Source organism: Marmota marmota, unplaced genomic scaffold, assembly GCF_001458135.2.
Source record: "Marmota marmota marmota unplaced genomic scaffold, marMar, whole genome shotgun sequence".
Classification (NCBI taxonomy): Eukaryota; Metazoa; Chordata; class Mammalia; order Rodentia; family Sciuridae; genus Marmota; species Marmota marmota.
The window spans coordinates 20,369,285-20,391,809 of NW_026000142.1; the positions used below are offsets into that span (position 1 = coordinate 20,369,285).

General features: G+C 34.2%; 1 protein-coding gene across 3 annotated transcripts in view; it reads right to left on the reverse strand.

The window, feature by feature from the left end:
• The window catches only part of Grm8 (glutamate metabotropic receptor 8), a 770,925-nt gene that overhangs the window by 138,377 nt on the left and 610,023 nt on the right, over positions 1–22,525 (reverse strand). For all 3 annotated transcript variants that reach the window (XM_015488298.2, XM_048786066.1, XM_048786065.1), the window contains exon 8: positions 9,318–9,454. In XM_015488298.2, coding sequence (XP_015343784.1) covers positions 9,318–9,454 — 137 coding nt within the window. The remainder of the gene's footprint in view (positions 1–9,317; positions 9,455–22,525) is intronic.

Sequence of the window (22,525 nt, forward strand, 5' to 3'; positions counted from 1 at the left end):
TTTTTTTTTTTTTTTTTTTTTTTTTTTTTTTTTTTTTTTTTTTTTTTTTTTTTTTTTTTTTTTTTTTTTTTTTTTTTTTTTTTTTTTTTTTTTTTGTTAAAGAGACCATCTCCAAATGTTCAGAGTCATCACAAACCCTGAAAATGAACAAAATTTTATCTCTTGGGTGGCTATGCTACGAGGTTAGCAGAATAGTACTGACTTTCCAAGGCTCATTATTTCTTAACAATAACTCAATAACTTTAAAGTTATGAAAATGTTCTGTTTTCATGTGATATTCAACAATTGCTTGTCCAGCCAGTAGCAGATGTAAAAAAAACATCTCAGGAGACAAGTTCAACATAGAAATATGTGAAAATGTATAAAGAGTGGGTAGAAATTCTCAAGAGTCTCTAGAAATGGGTATGCATAGCTGGTAGTTCATGAAGGAGGCAGAACTGGGATGTGGTCACTAAACCTGTGTTCTACTACATCCATCTCCAAAAATCAAATTCTTTACTTCTTTACAGTATTCCAGGTAAAAGGGCAATAAACACTTGTGCACTGATTGTCTCAATGTCATAAGCTGAATGCAACCAAATCTGTGAGGGTACAGTGGGAATTCTGAATTCACTTTATTTTATTTTATTTTTTATGGGAACAAAAATAAGCTGAGCTCACCTTTATTGCCCATTCGTGGCTGGCTCTTCTCTAAGCTATCACATCCCCTAATTCCTCACAAATATAGACCTTAACTCTCCTTTTATTTTCACGGAATAGTGTTTTTCCAATAAATTAGTATTTCACAAATCACATTAGTCATTTCTACTTATCCTCATTTGAATTCAATATACCTAATAGGAAATCAAGCTTTCCTATGACAGAGCCCTATTTAAAAAAAAAAAATGTGTTACGAAATCATGCTTTTGTGAGAGCAAAAGTAATGTCAAAGTCCTTGCAACAATTTTTATATTTTTTTAAAAACAACTGTCAGCTAAATTATTAAGTCATTATTATTTTCTTCCATTTTATTCTAGTTTTCTTAGGCTGGAAGTAGTCATATTTCTTTATAATAAATACCCCAAATTTTATCAACCATAAATGGAAGACCTCTGAATCCTTAAACACCATGAGGTGTAGCACCATCTACATAGATAAATGAGGTCATAAACATATTAGGATCCCTTTTAATTCTGAACAAAAAAATAAGCAGAGAATTACATTCTAACCTAAATCTTGATATCTAAAATATCCAATTAGGAAAAAAAATAGATCTGGAAGAAATTTTAGTGAATAACTATAGCAAATTCCTGATTTTATAAACATGAAAATTGAAGCTCTAAATATTGAGTTACAGAGTATGAACCCATCTGAGGCTTAGTCTTCTAATTCTCAATTTTACCTTCCACATTTATCACAGAGCTCCCAAGGGTCTCTCTCTGAAGAGTGAGGTCTTGATTCCAAACTGAACAAAGCTTTCAGAAGTGATGTTTAACCCTTATATTTAATGTAGAATATGTTTTAGAAAATAGAAAGGGTTGCAAATTTCTGCAACTTCACCTGGAGCCAAGGGATCTCGAACCTCAGTGAAGTGGTATAGGGAACTGAAGAATTCCAGCTTCTGGCTGTTTCCCTTCCCTCAGTCTTGAGGAAAGATGTCACATGTCACATTAGCGTTTTGGCTCAGTGGAGAGGTAGAGCAACTTTGTTTTGTGTAATTTCATGCTCTAACTAGTAGTAAAGGACTTCAACCTACAGCTGGGGGCTATATGCTTTATTCATATAATATTTCAGTTCTTAGTTATAATTCTTTTGTATTTTGTATATTTTATATAACACCGAAGAGCCCTCTGAGCTTTTAAAAGTACCCTAGGATATAGAGCTCACATATATTTTAGTAAATCTGCCATTTAAAAAAATTATTCTTTACCCATTATTTTTCCATTCTAGAGTATCATTTTATGTTTTTGACCTTATTTAACCTACTTAGTCTACTCATCATGGCACAATTGTACTCACTTTGCTCCTCACAAGGTTAAAATTAGGATTAGCATACCATTTATGCTTATTTTTATTCTTTATTATTCTCATAAAAGTCTAGAAGGACCATCTTCCTTTATCCTTCTTTGAAACTCATTTAAAGAGACATTTTCTAATTTATATTATTTTCTTCTTTAAGATACCTTATATTCTTTCATTTGTCTTTTCCAATTTGACCTCTATCATCTTTTTTTTCAGGTTTCTTTTTCTTTCTGAGTTATTTTTATTATTACTTATCCAATTAAGCTCTTTTCCCATTTTTGTACTACTAACAATTTTTAATATCCCATTTTTTCCTTAATAAACCATCAAAGTCCCTCAATACTAGTAGATTACCCCAGGAAACTACCTCCATCTGGATCTAGATAACCAAATTTAGCTTCTCAATTACTAATTGGATTCAGATCTGATGTGACATAATTATGTATGTTTTTAAAATAGTGAAGCAATTATTTTACTTACTCTAATGAACAGTCTGGAAGAATCTATTGGTCATTATTCTTGATGAGAAAAATCAAATCTATTAACTGAAATTCACTAAATCTATTTCTTTTCCCCACTTTCTCACTTGTTTATTCACTTTTTTTTCCTATTATGATAAATGTTCCATAGTAAATCCCTTTAAATAAGTTACGGAAGAAGTCTAGAACAAAGAAAATGACTAGATGAAGGAGAAAGAATCAGACAATTAGATAAAATAGAAATGAAGTTAATTCTTAATTACAGTCTAATTCTTAATTATAGCTAATTCTTAGTTACCAAATTCATGGATCCACTTTTTCTCCAGCCAATATTAACTATGCTGCCAGAAACATACTCCTAAAGTTTGAAGATAGGGCTATCTCTTGAAAAACTCATTGTATCTTAAAACATACTAAACATGTTTTCCTGGTTTTGAGACCCTGTAAAATTTAACTTGGAGTCATTTCCCTTCATGTCCCACATGTTCTCTGATCAGATTATCCTCTGCTCTAGAGCATCTCAGGATCCCTTAGTTCACTAAAGAAATGGCATCTTTTTCACCTCCCTATGGAAAGCGTAGACAACAGTGTTCAACCACATCATCGCACTTACATTTGCATTATGAAGTCCTTGAATAGGCAGGATAGTTCTGCCTATCCAATGGTACTGTTCCTCAATGATAAGAGGCTACTCAGAAACTCTAAGGCCCTCTGGAGAACAGAAAGTTCTGCAAATGGTGTGGACAGGAAGAAGAACCAGTGGTTACAGTACACCAACTCCTATAGAATTTTACCTGGCTCCATAGATCCATTCCCTTGCTCCCATGTATGATTTTGAACTTCCCTGAGTTTTTCATCTGGCTAGATTACATAGGCCTGGTCCTTGGATATCTTGATAATGTAACCATCATGTCACAGAGGACCTCCAATGGGTAGATCAATATTAAATCAAGTGGAAGCAGTATTTGAAAAGTTTGGTCTTTCCTCTGATGTTCGGAATAGAGAATAGCTGTAAAAAGAGATGACTACACCAGGATAACTCTTCTGTGCCCACTCAGTAAACTCAAAATGTGTTTTTATATTTTAAAATGTTTGCTCTATGACTTATATGCTTTGGGAAAAAAACAGAAATTTGAGCAAATTTTCCAGCAGCATTTCACTTCATTAAATCAGTCTTTACCCCATACCTGTAATATAGTATCTATCACATGGAATTCTGATTACACGTTTGGCTTTTGCAGTAAAGGATCAATCAAATACACATATATTATATTGGGACTTCCTCAACTTGCTTGGAATGCAGAAAAAAATAATTCCCCAGGTTTCCCTTTTTTTTTTTTTTTTTTTTTTTAGGAATTTCTGTTCTGGATAAATGTCAACCGTTTTAAGCCAAAATCATTAGATTCACTAATTTAATAAAGGAACAGCTTTTATATGATGAAAGATAACAACATAGTTCTGAAGTAGTGATTGATTGAATGGAGTTGAAACTGTTTGAGGGAAGACCTGTTTACTTAGGAGTCATGCACTTTCTTTTTGCCTCTGTGTCCCTGTTTGCAGATTTGCTTGCATTTGAAAATACTTTCTTATATTATCTATCTATCTATCTATCTATCTATCTATCTATCTCTATCTCTATCTCTAAATCTATATTTATATCTATATCTATATCTATATATATTTATCATCTATCTGTGTATAAAAGTCCACTGTGTGAAATAATAATTATAAAAATAACTCCCTTTCCTACAAGTATGAAAGTCAGTTCCCTGAGCTCTTTCTCTACATTCTGTTAGAACTTTAAATACTAAGTTAGCCTGCCTTTGTACTCTATCCTGAAAATCTTTTGTTTGCCTTCCTCTCCTGTAAGAAGACGATTAATCTTCAAAGCTGTATTTTTGTTTATTAGATGCTAATTTATTCTTTTCAAAAAGTCATTTTGGTGTCATTATTTATATTTCTGTTTATGAGCTAGCAGACATTTTGAATAAACATTAAGATGATTAAATTTTAACCACATTCTTGCCAAGTCCTAAGTAGACCCTTGGTAAGCACTAACTGAGCATATCGTGAATAATATTCTGATTCGAACCAAATTATGATTGTCATACTAATTTTATACTTAATATGTGTCAGGCTATGTTATAGGACCTTTATAGATGCAATTGATTTATATCAAGAACACTATGAAGCAGATATGACAGTTTCTATGCAGATGAAGAATTTGAGACCAATAAAGGTAAAAACAACATGACTGGGGCCACACAACACAAGAAAGGAAGGTCAGAATTCATCTTTTGGACTTTGAGATCTTGTTCTTGGCTATTATATTATGATGCATTTAATATTTATAATAAGCCTATTATTTTACTTAGCAGATGGGAAAACTGAGGCTTAGCATTCTAGACTTCATCAAAAGTTACTTTTCTATGGAATGATCCAAGAAAAAGTTAAATCAAGTTCAAGGAAGCCCCTTTCCTACTTATCACTCTTCCAATTAACATTGTGCCAACTAATTGTGGTTGAGACACAATTGTGGAATTATTCTTCTTCACTATTTTTATTTATCTCAAAATTATTTGCTAAAGAAAAAGAAAAAAATATAACTAATAACATTTAATTCGTGTCTCATTCCTACAATAATCCAGAAAAATCGGCTCTGGTTGAAAAGTATAAAAAGTGAGCCCTGAGTTATTTTCGGCCCATCCAGTAACCTCAATACACCTTCTCCCTGTGGACTCAGCAGCATATGGCTGTGCTTCTCACGGTTCAGACTCTGCTGTTTATTCTGAACCTCTAGGTTACAATATGTTTTGTAATCACTAATAAGGACCACCTGTCTCTTGAGAGATTACACCATATAAAAATAGAGACCTAATTGTTCAAATTCACTCTCAGGTAGACAATACGTACTTTGTGTGTGGACCAAGATTACTGAATAGAATACCTAAATGAAAATAAATTATACTAACTGATTATAATTGCTAAATTAAAAACATATGTCCTTTATATAAAAAGAAAAAAGAGACAATAATATTTGGAACAATAAAGGCTATGCTTTGGAGGATATGAAATGCCTTACACATTTTCTAGAGAAAAAGAATAATCTGCTGGTTTTAAAAATTTATTCAGTTTACTAAAATATATTCAGTCCAAATTTGCTGCATTCAAGTATGCTTAACCATATAGTCTCTTGTGTAAAATCATGTTTAAATTCAGCGTCACCTCCCAAAACAAACAAACAAACAAACAACAACAACAACAAAAACCCTGGCTTTAAAAACAAGCAGAATTCAGTTCAGTAAATACAGCCATTTACTGAAATTAAATAATAATTTTAAATAATTTTATAATAAATATATTATACACAAAAAGTTTTATAATAAATAAATTAACACAAAATGTTAGCAAATGCTAACATTGAGAGTATAAAACCAATTGTAATTCTGGTTTAATAGAATAAGAAGAAATAATGTATATGGAGAATAAATTCTCCTTTCAGTACCTCGCTTTGCTCCCTACCACAATTCCCATCAGGCCACATAGGAACTTGTCCCTAGGCTGCCACTGCAAAACTATGTCCACACCTTCATCAGTACACCTTTCTTGCTACAGGAGAACTGTTGGTCTGAGGGTCTGTCTCCCCTTCTAATCTGGGACTGCCCTGTGAGCAGAGACCCACAGCCTCTAGTCTCAATCCCTAGCAACTTGTACAAGCACAGAATGAACTTAACAAGCCTGTTAAAAATAGCTGCCTGTGCCTCTTGTCTGCTTGAAACGTTATACTCTTTGATCACAGACTGGTGACTGCAATAAATAATGCTTCAGTGTGTACTTCAAAATTGCTGAAAGAGTAGATTTTAAGTGTTTTCACCACACACACACAAAAATGACTAGTATGAGAGAGGATGGATTTGTTCATTAGCCTGCTTTAAAATCATTCCACATTGTAAACATACACCAAAATACCACATTGTACTATATATAATATTAGTCAAATAAAAATAAAATTGTAAATGTGTTTTAAGAAAGTATTGCATGGTTTAAACATAAAAACTTGAAAAATAACACACACACACACACACACACATAACTGCCTAAGTGATAATTTCTATTCACAAAATACTATAGAAAAATAAACAATGTGTTTACATTATGTAAAGTTTACTTTTTAAGGTAAATATCAAATATCAAAGATAGGCAGAAACAACTAACTGTGGGGACAAAAGATTAGCATTTAAATGGGAGATTCTTGGAACTTTATAAAGCAAACTCAAGTACTTCTTCTAAAAGGACCTTCACTTCCCTACTCAACACACTTACTGTCACATCTCTCACTGATCCCATAGAATCATGAGATACGGAGTAATTGTGTGCCAGGCCCTTATTGTGTTATTTGTTTTAATTCTTGTTATAACCATATAAGGTAGTTGCAATTACTATTTCCATTTTACTGATGATGCAACTCAGGTAAAGAAATTGGTGCCTCGCCTAAGATCTAAGCATGACTTTTAAAAACCAGTAGCTTTCCAGGCAGGTATCTGATCCATCTTCCAAGGATAGTTTGTTTGCAACGATAGTCCCCAAAATTCAATCCATGGTTTATAACTCTCTCCACAGCCTCATTCACTGTTCTCTTCTGAGAGTTGCATTTTCACAGTTTCAGTGAAAGTAGCACTACGGTATAGTTACAAACGATCATAATCATGCACAAGAAATAATTCTTACAAATTGTTTTGATATATTTTATGAACGATAACATGATGGTAAACATAAAACTTTCATGCATCATTAAATGTACATAAAAGAGCAGCTTGAGATTCAATATGAAGTTTTATAATAAATACATTATACCCATATAGATGTGTGTGTGGGCACTTTGTGAATAACTATTTTAGGTATCTTATTACTATATACTAGTTCATGTATTTCTTAAACACTGAATTTTGTTATGGGAATCCTTAATCGTAAGAATGTAGTAGGCAATTTTGGCTTTGATAAAAGTCAGAGAAACGTAGCTTCCCTCTTTAAACCCTTGTCAAATTTTGTCATGTTGAATAATTTTACTTCACATAAATCTACTTCCAAATGAACATTTGACAAAAAGTTAATGATTTTCATGTAATTAACAACTTATGGAATTTTCTATGCATGTTTCAGTAAATCTGTTTGGATTCAGAACAATGTATGTTTCATGAAGCACCATGCAGTAAATTGTAGACACATTGTCTTACATACTCCAATAGTTGGAAACATGAGCTGTCTCTGCATGGCTGAATGCAGAGCTATGATAATTATCAAGAAGTCATTTCAAAGAAACTATAAATCATACTTTAGTTTTATTTTTTCTCATTATCTACTTCTTTGCTGAGAATACCATGACAGATGCTGCCAAAATGTATTACTTCAGGAGACATATTTGGACCTACAGAAATAGAAATTTGTAAAATACTAACTGATGTCTTTTGAATGGGTTCAAACACTAGAAAGCCTATGCATCTCCCAACAGGATTACCATAGCTTAAAGAACCAAGAAGAGGAGACACATTTCATTAGAAGAAAGGGTGAATTATTTACACATTTGAACAACAGAACAATGGAAGATGTTCCTAGTTTAGTAGAAGCATTTTAAAAGCATCTTAATGTCTACAGAGGAAGCATTGCTGCTGTTGTAGTGATTCCTTGGCCACTTAAATGTCTGAAAACAGTCCTATGTTTCTGAGGAAGAGAGGCTATATGAATGAGTTCCCATTCTTAGCCAACACATCTGGGCACACTCTCTATACCCAAAGAAGCCACCTGCCTTGATATAGCAAGAGCTGTTAAAATGTGAAATAACTCTTAACCCATTGGTAAACAGATGCTGCTCCAATATTTCCCTCCACCTTAAACCCTCCCTACCCTGCCATGCCCAATCCAGTGCTCTGCTCCCTGCGATTTCCGGAGCCTCCCTTATCCATCAAGTTCTTTATCCAGGGCACTTTAGAATTGGTTGGTACAAGTACCTGATGGTTCTCGCCCAAGTCCCTAAAGACAAATGCCCTCTAGGAGTACTTTTGGGCTGCCCACTAGACAGGCACACCTGCTGAAACTCCTCCCTGCTGCCATCCACTTGTGTCAACCACACTGGGTCCCTGCCAGACACCTGCAGAAAGAGCTGGAGCCTCAGGAGGAGCATGGTTCTGTAGCACGCAAATGTCCAGCTACCTTTCACAACACCCAAAGGCCCTGGGATCCTGCTTAGGAAGCTTAGGCCAGGGTTCTCCAAGTTATCCTCGTATGGCTACTTACAGAGCTATAAAATCTGTGGTGCTTGGACTGAGATGTCTAACGTACACAAAGGTACCAGGCAGCAGTAAGGGATGCATAATAATCTGAAGATCACCCTGTACACATCAATTTCCCCTAGTGTTGTAACTCAAAGAGGTAATATAAATATTGAGTATGATTTACTTCCATCCATCAGGTATAGCCATTAGGTGTCACCTTATGATGTGGCAAAGGTAATGTACACTTTTGTTAAAGTCCAGACTTGACAAATTCACTACACATTTTGCCACTCCCACCCTCTCTCTCTCTCTCTCTCTCTCTCTCTCTCTCTCTCTCACACACACACACACACAAACACAAACACACACACAAAGTGTGCAAAAGACATGAACTAGCAAGTTCAGAAAAGGGAAAATTTCTCTAAGCGTATAGCCAAAGAAAAGATTCACTAAATCTTTATAGATATTAGAAGATTTTTTTCTACAGAGGTTGAAGTTATGTATTTTAAAAGAAAGCATCCCTCTTTGAGAACCGTATGTATTAATGCACGTTTACATTGATACTTGCTTTTAGATGAAGCTGATTGGTCCAGTGCCCGATGACTTTGTACTCTGTACTTTTGTTGGTTATTTGATACTGGAAGATATCATAACGTCCGGGAGCATCTCCGTTTTCATTAAAAGTGACAGGCGTACCAGCACTGCCTATAAACGTTTAGAAAACAGTGTTAATAAAGTTTGAATAATATAAACCATTGGGATTATATTTTCTCTAAAGAAGAATGGTAGATAAAATATATTATGTGTTTTAAGTGATACGAAGATTGTAATCCATACAAGGTCATTCTTGATAGCAATAATATCTTTTAAATGAAAATAAGCCAGATGTACGAATAGGAATCAGATGTGCTTTATTATGCACATTAGAAAGTAAATGATGAGCATCCAAGTTAGGCAATGTACAGAGAAGCTAAATAAATATAAGATGATAGACTGAATATTCATTGCTTGCTACACAGAACAGTAGTTAATAGAGAAAAATGTAAATGTCTTGAAGCGTGACAGCTATTGTACAATACGAACTTCAAACAGCAATTCCAAATTGGCAGGAGAAGATTCCAGCCAGAATCCTTGGAGTTTGATTTCATCTCAACTTCAAATCCACACTCAAGCTGTTGCCCTTTCTAATTCCTCTGCCTCTGCTACCTCTGCCCAAGAGAATATCAGCGTGGGCTGCTGCTGGGAACCTCTCAATGGGTGAGGCAGCAAGCCTTGGGAAATTCCATCTCTGTTCAGATCATAAAAGTCCCTTGATTCACAGGGATGAGTGTGACAGTATTAGAGCAGCACAGGATGCAAAAAATGCAGTCTTTCCTAAACTCCATTTCTCTCTGAAGCTTTCATCTTTCCTCTTAATAGCTTCGGCTCACTTTTACTTTCCATCTTATTGACTCTTCTATAATTACGGGTGTCTGAGTGGAAAGGGATCACCACCCCAGTGTTGTCTTGCTCCATCCAGCCTCACTCTACACAGACTTTCTGTTCCTTTAACAGCCTTTAGACCCCTTCATCTTCATGAATTATTCTTTCCTATCTCAACAAATTCACCTGACACCCATCCCTCTTCTTGCTGCCTATCTTCTCTCTACCGGCTCCTTCCCTGAATTTCTCCTTTGAAGATATTTGATTTAATTTCTCTTTTGTACTAGAAAGAAAGTTTCCTCTCCTTGCTATCTCTTTTTCATATTATATTCTCCAAAATCATATATTATTCTAAATACACCAACTTATATATTTCCATCTGATAATGAGTTTATTTTATATGTACAGTTGTTTACCTAATAATCAATAATTACAAAATTCTGAAACATTTATCAGGCTAAATAGGTAAAATTATCAAAAAAAGATAGTAACTTTGCAAATAATTACCATCACAACAGCAATTAGAGTACTTAGCATTTAATGAAAATATTTAATATCTGTTTTCTTGATTTTTTCTAAAATTAGAAGATGAAGTCTCTAATGAAACCACAGATCCCTGATATTCTTAAATACTGCTGAGCCAACAAGAGGTAGCACAGCCTAGAGGAAAGGTCACTGATCTGAGGGCTAACTCCATTCCCCATTTACATTCACAATCTGTGTATGTCTCTTTTTTCATTTATAGTAGGAACTTAACAATGAATATAATATATTTTTGGAGTTGCTAGAGAACAGTACCCATGCACATCATCATTCTTTTTATTAATTCATGGAGGAATTGACTTTATGAATCAATGGAAGACTGAGGAATTAGGGGGGAAGCAGGAGCTCTCTAATCAACCAGTATCATCTTACCACTTCTAGATATTCAAGTGGAAACCCGTTTGCTTTTCTTAACCAACACCTTTCCCAACTTCTAATGTGACATTGAGGTGTTAACCTCTTAAATCCTCAGTTTTTTCATCTACAAAGTGGGAGTAATAGCACTTTTCTCATAGAAATGTTGTGAGAATTAAAAGAATCAATTCTTATGAAGTGTTTAAACCAATGAATGAGATAATTAAATATTTTTATTCAGTAAATATTTAGATTTAGATTCAGTAAACACCAGTGCGTGTGGATAAAAAGAACAGAGGCATCTTTAAGCGATGCCTCAACAAAAAATTATTGAAATTCCAATGGTGAAGATCTGACTAGAAAAACACACATTATGAACTTCACAGTATCATCAATTCCTGACATTTATATATCACTTTGAAATTTTTGAATGTCACATTCTCTACTGAATAAAATGATATTTAATTTTCTCTAAGTAGAATTCTCAATGTTGTCACCTCCTTGACCAAATGATTCCTCATCTCCTATAATAGCAGTTTCTGATTATTGTGCCACAATGATACTCAAGATGGAAGAAAGTTGCTTGTGTTATACACTCCCATGAATGTACTCTGGGTTCTACAAAATTTCTAGTGTGACAGCTGTTTCTATATCTTTTTTCTCCAATTCAAGAAAGCCTATTGGACAGCAAGTGAACAAAGACTACATTATCACAAAAATATAACTCCCAACTTTGATACTTTACATATCATTTGTAGCATCAAGTTACACTAAATTTGACATGGAATTTAGGGGAAATATAGGATTAGGAGTATGAGTTCTGGAATCATATTGTAGGGTACAAAGCCCCAGTTCTGCCACTTATTAGATGTTACTATTTTAAATTCTTAATTTCATTATATTGCACTTCAAAATGGGTTAATAGTAATTTCCACCTCAGAGGGATATGTAAGTATTAAATGAACCAATCTATGTAAAGAGTATTATATAAATATTTTATATAAATATTTATATAAATATTATATGAATATTATATAAATATAAATATTATATAAATATTATGTAATTTTTAACTGTATCTTTTCATTTTGTTGGTACATTATAATTATACATAATAGTAGAATTCACTGTTACATATTCAGACATGCAAATAATACACTTTGTTTAATTTCATTGCCTAGTACTACCCCTATAGTAAATAATTTTTTTTTTCCCACACCAATGCTATTTGAACCCCCACACCCTTATTGATGTAAGAATACTTGAACTTCTCAGGGAGCAAATATGGTTTTCACGACATCTCTCTTACTAATCTTTATACTGTTTTAACAAAATGCCACATAACCTAAAATCCCATTCCCTGCATCACAATGCTCTACTTGCCATCCTGCCTTTGCATGTGCAGTTCTAAATCCCCTTCCTGCTTCTTCCTAATCATCTTGTTCATTCCATTCCTCTGAGATGTGGCTCAAGGGTCAAGCTCTTGTAGAGCATGATCTTCCAGACCTGAAGCCAAGACCCAAGTACCACTTCCATTCACTTTACTCTGCATATTTTTATTATTGATCACATACATAACTAACATCCATTCAACAGATATTTCTTGAGAGCCTACCTGGTGCTCAACACTGAGTTGATTCTGCCTTCCTCACAAAGCCATAGTCTCCTTAGTAAAGGTGGAATGTATCTGTTATCTTTGTAAGCACTGCACCAAAGACAGTGCTCAATATTGAGCAATCAATCAATAAATTACAGGCAAGCATAAAAGGGGCACTCCCTCATGCTCTCAATCAAAGCCATGCTCAACCTCTTCATGATATTATGAACTTCAAAATAATAAATATATAAATAGGGCTGGGGATATGGCTCAGTGCTTAAGTGTCCCTGCATTTAATCTTTGGTACCATAAATAAATAAATAATAGTGTGAGCTTCATTTGTATCACCTCTCTTCTTTTATATTCACAAATGAAGAGATCAAATCAGTCCTTTACTCATTGTTATCAATGTGACATTAGAAACCAAAGCAAAACTTTGGCATATCTCTAAATGAGCCCTGAATTAATTTCTGGTAGCTGAAGAAGTTTTCATTGCTTATTGCTTTAGCATCTTGTTTTTATAATATGTTTTTTGGTCATGGGCTAGACTTGCAGTTGAATTACATCAAGCCTCTCACATAGAGAACTGACTCTGTTGCATATTGATGTATCTCAAACTATTGCCCTGGTACTCTGGTCTATGTAACAAAGACATGCAAATAATATACTTTGTTCACCCTTGAATAGACATGAAGGACTCATTGATGGTTTACTACTTTATACATGTTTGTTGTCTTTTAAAAAGATGATCTTTTGTACTGAAATTAGTCACTCTGTGAAAAATAATTAAGGAAGATTTTGTCTAGGACAAAATCAAATGGTAAATGACTCTGAGTATATTTATTAATTTATCATAACTAAATTACATAAGTAAATATAAAAAATAAATTTGAACAGGGAATAATCATATAGATACAGTATATCATATATAGAGTTATATACATATAATATTATAAATCATGCTCCATCAAATTTTCTTGTTTTACTCCTTTCCATTCTATACTTTAAGAATCTCATTTTTAAGTGCATTAAATTTTTAAAATACTTTTTCATCCATGTATGCTAGTAAGAAATGGAAACAAACTCATGAAGTTGTGAAGTAATTTTTACTAGTCAGGTACTGCCCTCAGGGTTCACACATTTCCTGGAATATTTTCTGTACAATAAGAAATGTATGGGAAAATTATATTTTTATTACTAGGCATCTCAAGAACTTGTAATGTGGTTGTATAGGAAAAATTATACATCCAGTGAAGATTTTATTTGAAAATGCTGGGTCTTTTGAGTTTTATGTGGGGAGAGATTATGGGCTTGGGATTCAGGTACTAAAGTTTGATTTTTGGATCTGCCAATTACCTATGTGATCTTGGCAAGTTACCCTCATTAGGCCTCATTTTTCATCTGTCAAGTTTGCAAAATGACCCCAACCTCTCTGGGCTATTTCAAGGAATACATGAGATGACACATGTAAAGCATTTAATGTGGGCTTGCATGCAATAAGTCGCAATGAATGAAAACTATCATCATCGTTATCCTTTCCTTTGCCATTACATGTATGTTCCCTTGGTCTACATTTTCTTCCTTCCACAATGCAAAAAGCAATACAAGAATAATTCATTCACCTCCCTGTGCAAAAATTACACTTTTATATATTTATAAGTGTAAGCTTCTCTATTTATTTTCAAATTTACTACTTTCCTCCCCCCCTTCTCTTTGCTACCCAAACTTCATCCATTAGCCCATCACCACCTCTAACATTAGACAAGCAGGAAAATGTAAGAAAATATAAGAAATGTGAGATCATTAATTTAGCATTTTTAGCAACCTTAGATAAAGATGACTGTATGAAATTTAAGGCATTGACTAAAATGCAATGGAAAAGAGCAATTTTCAACAGAACCTCAGTTATTCATGTTCTTCTTTTCCTTATCTTCTCCATTTTGTCAAGTATTTATTACAACCAATAATCATTACTGTGTATTTGAAAAACACTTCCTAGTTTACTTATTTAGGAATCAGTCTGATTACTCTGACTCACATCCAGGACACAGCCCTATTCATTGAAGACTTGAGTTTCTGACTCACCGTATTCTTCATCCACATTCCTGCTGTTCTTTCTGGAATTCTTACTACTCACCTGGGTGACTCAACATCCTGGCCTCTGCATTAACTGACTTCACTTAGAATTTTCTTTTCTTTTTTTTAATGTCTTATAATCTATGATCATGATCACTCTTAAAATTGCCCCATACAATAATGATGTCATTTACAAACTTTTCCTTCTGGACAACACTTTTTACCTCTACTACAAAAATTCTATGTGCCCCTAAACTTACCAATTCACAGATCACCCTTTTTGTCACTATACCTCAGTACCTCACCCCCCATTATACTTTCTCTCCTCTTCTTTTATTACATGAGTTCCATGATCTTCCTTGTGTATACCTTTTGTTTTTATGTACTTCTCTCTATTCAATTTTGTTCTTCTACCAATCACAGTCATGGTTAAACTAAATTGTACTCAAGCAGCTGAATGTTGTTAAAGAAACAAAAACCCTACTGTCTGGAAGGACAAGACTCTGCTGAGGCAAGTGTTGTACCCAGGGCATGACAGAGGGTGTCTGTCTCCCTAAATTTTACATGCAGGTAACTGTATGCTTTAGCTAATGAGGAACCTACTATCTGATCTTACCTTAAATTTGCAACATCAGATTTCACATGTGCAATCAACATTGCTTTGTAGTCCTATCATACTTTGCCATTCAGACCCCTTCTTTCTGGATATTTGACTATTTAGCATCTTAGTCTCACTCCTTACATGTTCAATACATTCCATTCCCTGTCATTTTAGCTTGTCTCACAAATTCTTACTGAGAAAAAACAGCAATAAGACAGAAATTCCCCTGTCACTCCACTAGAAAACCTGCATCCACACTGGTACCCTGTTTTCCCTGCTGTTGCAACACACCTTCCAGATCCAATCAAAGGCACATTCCTTCCCTGGTGTCCGGCTTCATCCGCTCTCACCCTCTGCACCCTTAGGTCCATAGCTAGCTCTTTATTTTACATCAACAAATTTAGAATTTCTGTAGAAGTATACCCTTAAATTTGGAAATGAGTTCTAATAGTTCTCCTCTTATTATGAATGCAAGCAAACAAATCCCATTACTCTAATCCCAGTCCCAGCTAGATACTGCCTTCATTTCCACCTCCTTCACAACAAAATGGTGCTTACTCTCCAGTTTCTTATTTCTAACTCTTCAACCCATTTTGATTCCAAATTTAACCTCCTACCTCCATTGATGAGTTTTGAATTGGAATGTCCATTTCTGAGTGCACTATTCCAACTATCTGCATTTCCACTGTGTTGTTTTATAATTATCTTAAACTTCACATTGCAATCTTCTTACTCAGATACCATACTTGATATTTACACATTCCCAAACATGAAGAGTCATGTAATCTGTCTCCTCTTAGTCAGCACCTATTGGCCATTCATTCAATCAAGTCAGAACGTAAATCTATACCCCACGACTTACAGTACCACGTTTGGGGTGAAGTGTTGTGAACTCTGGACTTCAGTTTGTAACAATATATCCAAATTGGTTCTTTACCACACTCATGCAAAATGTTAACTGGAGAAACTATGTAAGAGGGTATACATTTACTGTATATTTTATCCACTCAGTTTTTCTATAAATTTAATTTCTCTTAAAATGTCTTAAAAAGTAAAAGAAAAAAGGAGAAATCAATTATTACAGTATATTTTTTATGAAAACCAATATATGCAAAATATCATGTCAAACTATAAATAACATATGAGTATTAATGAGGTAGCTTTCACCTTTTCTCCTAAGTCTCCAAAATCCTAAGCATATTTTATGCTTACAGCATATCACAATTTGAATGAGCTTCATTTCAAGTGCTCAGTTGCCACCCATGGCTACTGGTGACCATATTAAAACAGCACTTTAATACTGTCTACAGGGCAATTCAATTGGCCCCTACTCCAATTGTACTGAACCCTCTTCACTAGTTTTTCCCCTAAAAGTATATGGGTTCACCCAAGTCTGACCTAGGACTCAGAGGATGCAAGATCGCAGGAGTGAAAATTTTAAAAAGGCAAACAAACACATGCCATATCTGTATAAACAGATTCTGTCTCAAAAACATCCACAGTTTTCCCATTCCATTTCCTTTGCCACTAGCTCAGTCCAGACTACCATGCCATCTCTCCCTGCTCTAGCCAGTACCCTGCATTCATACTTATCAACAGCAAGGTAGTTACTCTCTACCCTGGAGCCCAAGTGATACTATGAAACAAATCAAATCATGTCACTCCTCTTCTTAAAAACCATTTGCCGATTGCCATTTCACTTATAATAAAATACAAAAGACTTATGATGGCCTTTAAGGCCCTCTCATTCTTTTATCTTTTGTATTGTATCCATCCCTGTTCTGCAAACATGTAAAGCTTGCTCTGTCTCAGGGAATTTGCATTTTCTGTTCTCTGTTCCAGTGTTCCTCCCCCTTGGATCACCTCACTGGCTTCTTCTCATGATTATATTCCAACTCAAATATCACAAAGAGAGGGCCTGTCAAATAATTATAAGTAATAAAGCCTGTCACTCACTATTACCCACATTATCTATTTCTTTCATAGTATTTGTGGGTATCCAAAATATATCATGGATTTAACTGATTATTAAGTATTGTTCAATTATATGCTTATGATTGTGGAGACATGTTGACCATCATATGTGTACCAAAGGCTATTGGATGAGCATCTCAATCTACAGTCTCTCCTGGGAACAGAGTTAGGCTATATGGCCACTCATTGTACTTAGATATGGCCAAATGATTAGTTATAGTCAATCAAATATGAGAGGTGATATGTACTACTTAGAAGGATCTTTAAAAGCCCCATAAGTGGTCCTCTGTGTTCATTTCTCCGTCTGGGTGGCTAGAATAGAAATGGCATGCAGGATAACCTAGGGATCTGGTCTACCTGATAAAATGGCAGAGCTTGGCATTAGCCTGCATCCCAGTGTGTGTGCAGAAGGTCTGTGCTACTAGTTCATCCCCATTTACCCAGTGCTATTATGTGAGTTCAAAACAAACTTCTGATTGAGTCATTATAGGTCATGAATCTTCTTACAGCAGACAGCCATAACCTCTGAGTATCTAGTAAAGTAGAACCTCAATTAATAACTACTAAGTAAATCAATATAATTATACTAAGTCTGGAAATGAATGCTTCACTTATGGACACATTGTAAAGTTTTAAGAACTCTGCAGAGTTTTATAACTGGCTAAAAAAACACAGGAATGGATGAGTAATTAGCTTCCGATTCTTCTTAAGAGTTAAGACTGATTACTGCAATGTAGACACACACACACACACACACACACACAACAAGGTGGAATGAAGAATTTGCAGTCATATTCCACAATTGCAGGGAAAAAGTATCCATGTTTATTAAACATGGCTAAGGCACTCACACAATTGAATTTTTTCATAAAAACTACATATACAGATATTTAAAATATGTGTCAAATTTTAGTTTAAAATGACTTTATTTGACAATTTGGGTATGTAATGAAAGAAAAACAGAATGAGGTATATACTTGAATGGCATTTCTAATTCTCTGAGCTAACACTTCTTGATTTTTTTTCCATTCATAAATTGAGCTGAAAGCACTATTTCCTCTTGTGGAAGTCTCTTTATGATTTGGGGATTAAAGGTGCTTTATGATTGCCAAGAGTCATCATCATTAATGAATAGCACCAGTTAGAAATAGAAATACAATCTATAATTGCATTTATAGTACTCACATAAGCTGATTGAACTTTCAAAATAAGAAAAAAAATCCATTACATAGTGATACACATCTCAAGGAAGCAGATGAATTAAGAAGCTTAAATAAAATCTCTTGTAAGAATAGTGACCAAAGAGACTATTAAAATATCAAATGATTGAATAAAGAAAAGAATTGGGAAAGAACATATTGCAATTAGGCAAATTTTAGTAATACATTTTATCTTAAAAGGAATTGGGGAACAAACCAAAGTATCTTACAATTCCCTGAATTCAATATATCTTTATTTCCTAACAGAAATCCTTCCTTTATCTCGTGCAACTGAAGCCCTTTATTATTACTTTTGAGGGCATTAAACACTTTCTACATGAGAATTTTAATACATTACTTCCATTATAAGAAGGACTATGCTTCATGAATCACTGTATTTCCAATAGTGGTGAGTACATACATAAGAGGTGTGCGTGTGTATGTGTGTGTGTGTGCGCTCGTGCGTGAATGAGCATGCATGACCATACACAAATGCACATACACACATATATTCCAGCCTTTCAAATTTGCTATATTAGGAGGAGTGTCCACTGTGATGCTTGAAAACAGTTCACTGTTTTGCTAGCAAAAGATGTTCTTGCTATTTAAAAATATTCAAATTTATCAATTTTTACAATGAATGCTTTCAGGTGTGTGTAAGAATCTTTTTATTCAAATGTCTAAAAATTGAAAGTTTATACTTTTTACTAAGAATTTTAAAATGTTTGCTTTTAATAAATGCATTTTTAGTTCACCTGCAGTTGATGTATGGTGCAATTCCACTTTTTTATAAACTGATAATCATTTTTCACTTTTTTATTAAATAATTTCCCTTTCAGTACTGACTGCATAGATGCTCTTGCTTTATACTTAAGATCTGTAGAGAAGTGAGACTACCTGTTTTTTCCTGTTCCAATAGCTCGTTTGTCCACCCTTGACCCAATGTCCTATTGTAGAAATTACTAAAATTCATAAGAAGACTGAAACTGGTATGACAAATCCCTTATCCTTTAACCTAAGTGTTCTGCCTTCTCTTTGGTTTATTCTTTCCTACATGAAATTTAGAGCCATTTTATTAAGTTCTGTCAACAATCTTGTTTGGATGATGATTGGAAAAATAATAAAGTCTTCAAATTAATTGGGAAAATTGTGTTATCTTCGTGTTATCTTCCTATCCAGTAGCACAGTTTGCTTCTCAGTGATTTAGATTTTCATTCAGAGGTTTTAAACTATTTTATAATTTTATTTTATTTTATTTCTTCTGTTTTTGCAGGGAAAGGAGAGAGTTCTTGTTGTTTGATGCTGGGGATTGGACCAGGGGACACACATATGCTAAGCACACTCATTCACTAAGCTACACTCCAGGCTCCAGTTTTAAAATCTTTTTTCCACAGCACTTCATCATTTTTTATGTGTATTTATTCCTAGGTTCTCAGTATTATCTTATTATTATTATCTGATTATCTGATATCATTATATATAGTTATAAGTACATAACTCTTAAGTATATATATGTGTGTGTGTGTGTGTGTGTGTGTGTGTATCTTAAATTGCACTATCTACTACTTTTCTGCTATTATTTAAAATGCAGCTGACTCATTTCTGTGAGTCTTATATCTAACCCATTGGTTTTCTACTAGAGGTGATTCTTGTCCCCCAGAAGATATCTGGCAATACCTGGAGATATTTCTAATAGTTACAAGTGGTGAAGTGATGCTACTGGCAAATAGTGGAAGAGCCCAGGAGTGCTATTGAGCATCCTACAAAATACAGGACAGCTCCCTACAACAAGATTTCATTCAGTACAAACATCAATAACTTCAAGATTGATAAACCCCTGAATAGCTGTCCTAATACACTTAGTAATTTATAATACTCAAAAGTAATAGGACTGGGCATGGTGGCACATGTCTGTAGTCCCAGCAACTTAGGAGGCTGAGGCAGGAGGATCGAGAGTTCAAAGCCAGCCTCAGCAGATTAGTGAGGCATTTAGAAACTCAGCAAGTCTCTATCTCTAAATAAAATATTTAAAAGGGCTGGGGATGTGGTTCAGTGTTTAAGCATCCCTGGGTTCAATCCCTGGCACCAAAAAAAAAAAAAAGAGTATTATCGATCTATACTATTTTTTCTTATAATGGACTTTTTTAGGGTTATATTTACCTCAAATAATGATTTAGAAAATAGCTCCTCTTTTCTATTTTCTGCAGAATTCTACATAAAATTATGAAAACATATTCCCTGAAAGTTTTATAGAATACATCCGGGATCCTATCAAATGCCCACAGGAGAGTGAATAAATCAATTTTGGCATATGGCATATTCATACAATGAAGTATTACATTATAATCAAAATGAATGAACTGCTTTCCATAGTGTTTGCACCAATTTGCAGTTCCACCAGCAATGTATGGGTGTACCTTTTTCCCCATATCCTTACCAACAGTTATTATTACATGTAGTCATGATAATTGCCATTCTGACTGGAGTGTGATGAAATCTTAGAGTAGTCTTGCTTTAATTGCTAAAGATGATGAACATTTTTTCATGTTTATTGATTGTATTTTTTCTGTGAAGTATCTGTTCAGTTTCGTAACCCACTTATTGATTGGGTTATTTGTTTTTCTGGTGTTGAGCTTTATGAGTTCTTTATATATCCTGAAGATTAGTAATCTATCTGAGCTGTGTGGGGAAAAGATTCTCTCCCATTCTGTAGGCTCTCTCTTCATGTTATTGTTTCCTTTGCTGAGAAGAAGCTTTTTAGTTTGCATCCATTTCATTTATTGATTCTTAAGTTTACTTCTTCTGCTTTAGGAGTCTTGTTAAAGAAGTTAGTTCCTAAAACAAGATGATGAATATGTGGGCCTACTTTTTCTTCTATTAGGCGTAGGATTTCTGGGACTGCAAATTGATGCAACCACTATGGAAAGCAGTATGGATAATCCTCAGAAAACTTGGAATGGAACCACCATTTGACCCATTTATCTCACTCTCTTTGGTTTATATCCAAAGGACTTAAAAATCAGCATACTACAATGATGTAGCCACATCAATGTTTATAGAAGTTCAAGTCACAATAGCTAAACATGGAACTAGCCTAGATGTCCTTCCACAGATGAATGGGTAAAGAGAACATGGTACATATATACAATGGGATATTACTCAGTCCTAAAGAAGAATGAAATTATAGCATTTTCAGGTAAATGAATGGAGCTTGAGAAAATCATGCTAAGTGAAATAAGCCAAACTCAAAAAACCAAAGGATGAATGTTTTCTCTGATAAGTGGTTGTTGATCCATAATGAGGGGAATGGGGGCAGGGAGAATGAAAAAACTTTAGATTGTGCAGAGGGAAGTGAAGGGAGAGGAGGGGGTGTAGAGATGGGAAAGATGATGGAATAAGATGGACATTTTTACCCTATATACATGAATGACTATCCTACTGGTGTGACTCTGCACATGTACTGCCAGAGGAATGAGAAGTTGTGCTTCATTTGTGTACAATGTGTACACAAGATGCATTCTACTGTCATGTGTAACTAATTAGAACAAATTTTAAAAAATTTTAAAAATAATGAACCACAGAGATAGCCACAAATGTAGATGAACCTTAGCATTGCAGTATTGAGCGAGAAAATCTTAGCATTGCAGTATTGAGAAAAGGAAGTACACAAAATATAATTTACAAAAGTATAAGCAAACATTTTTTATTTTATTCTTAGGGAAATATATACATATGAAACACAATGTGTTCTAAAAGGTGAAATAATGTTGTTGCTTGTTCAGCAGGAACAAGGATGGGCTGGTGATGGATATAGCTTTTCAAAATTCTAGATTTGGGGGCTGATATTGTGGCTGGGTGATAGAGTGCTTGCCTAGCATGTGTGAGGTACTTGGTTCAATCCTCAGGACAAACAAACAAACAAATAAAAAAATAAATAAATAAAGTTATAAAATATCTATATTTTGGCATTAGGAATATTTTCATTTTGTTCCTTAAAATAACCAAATAAC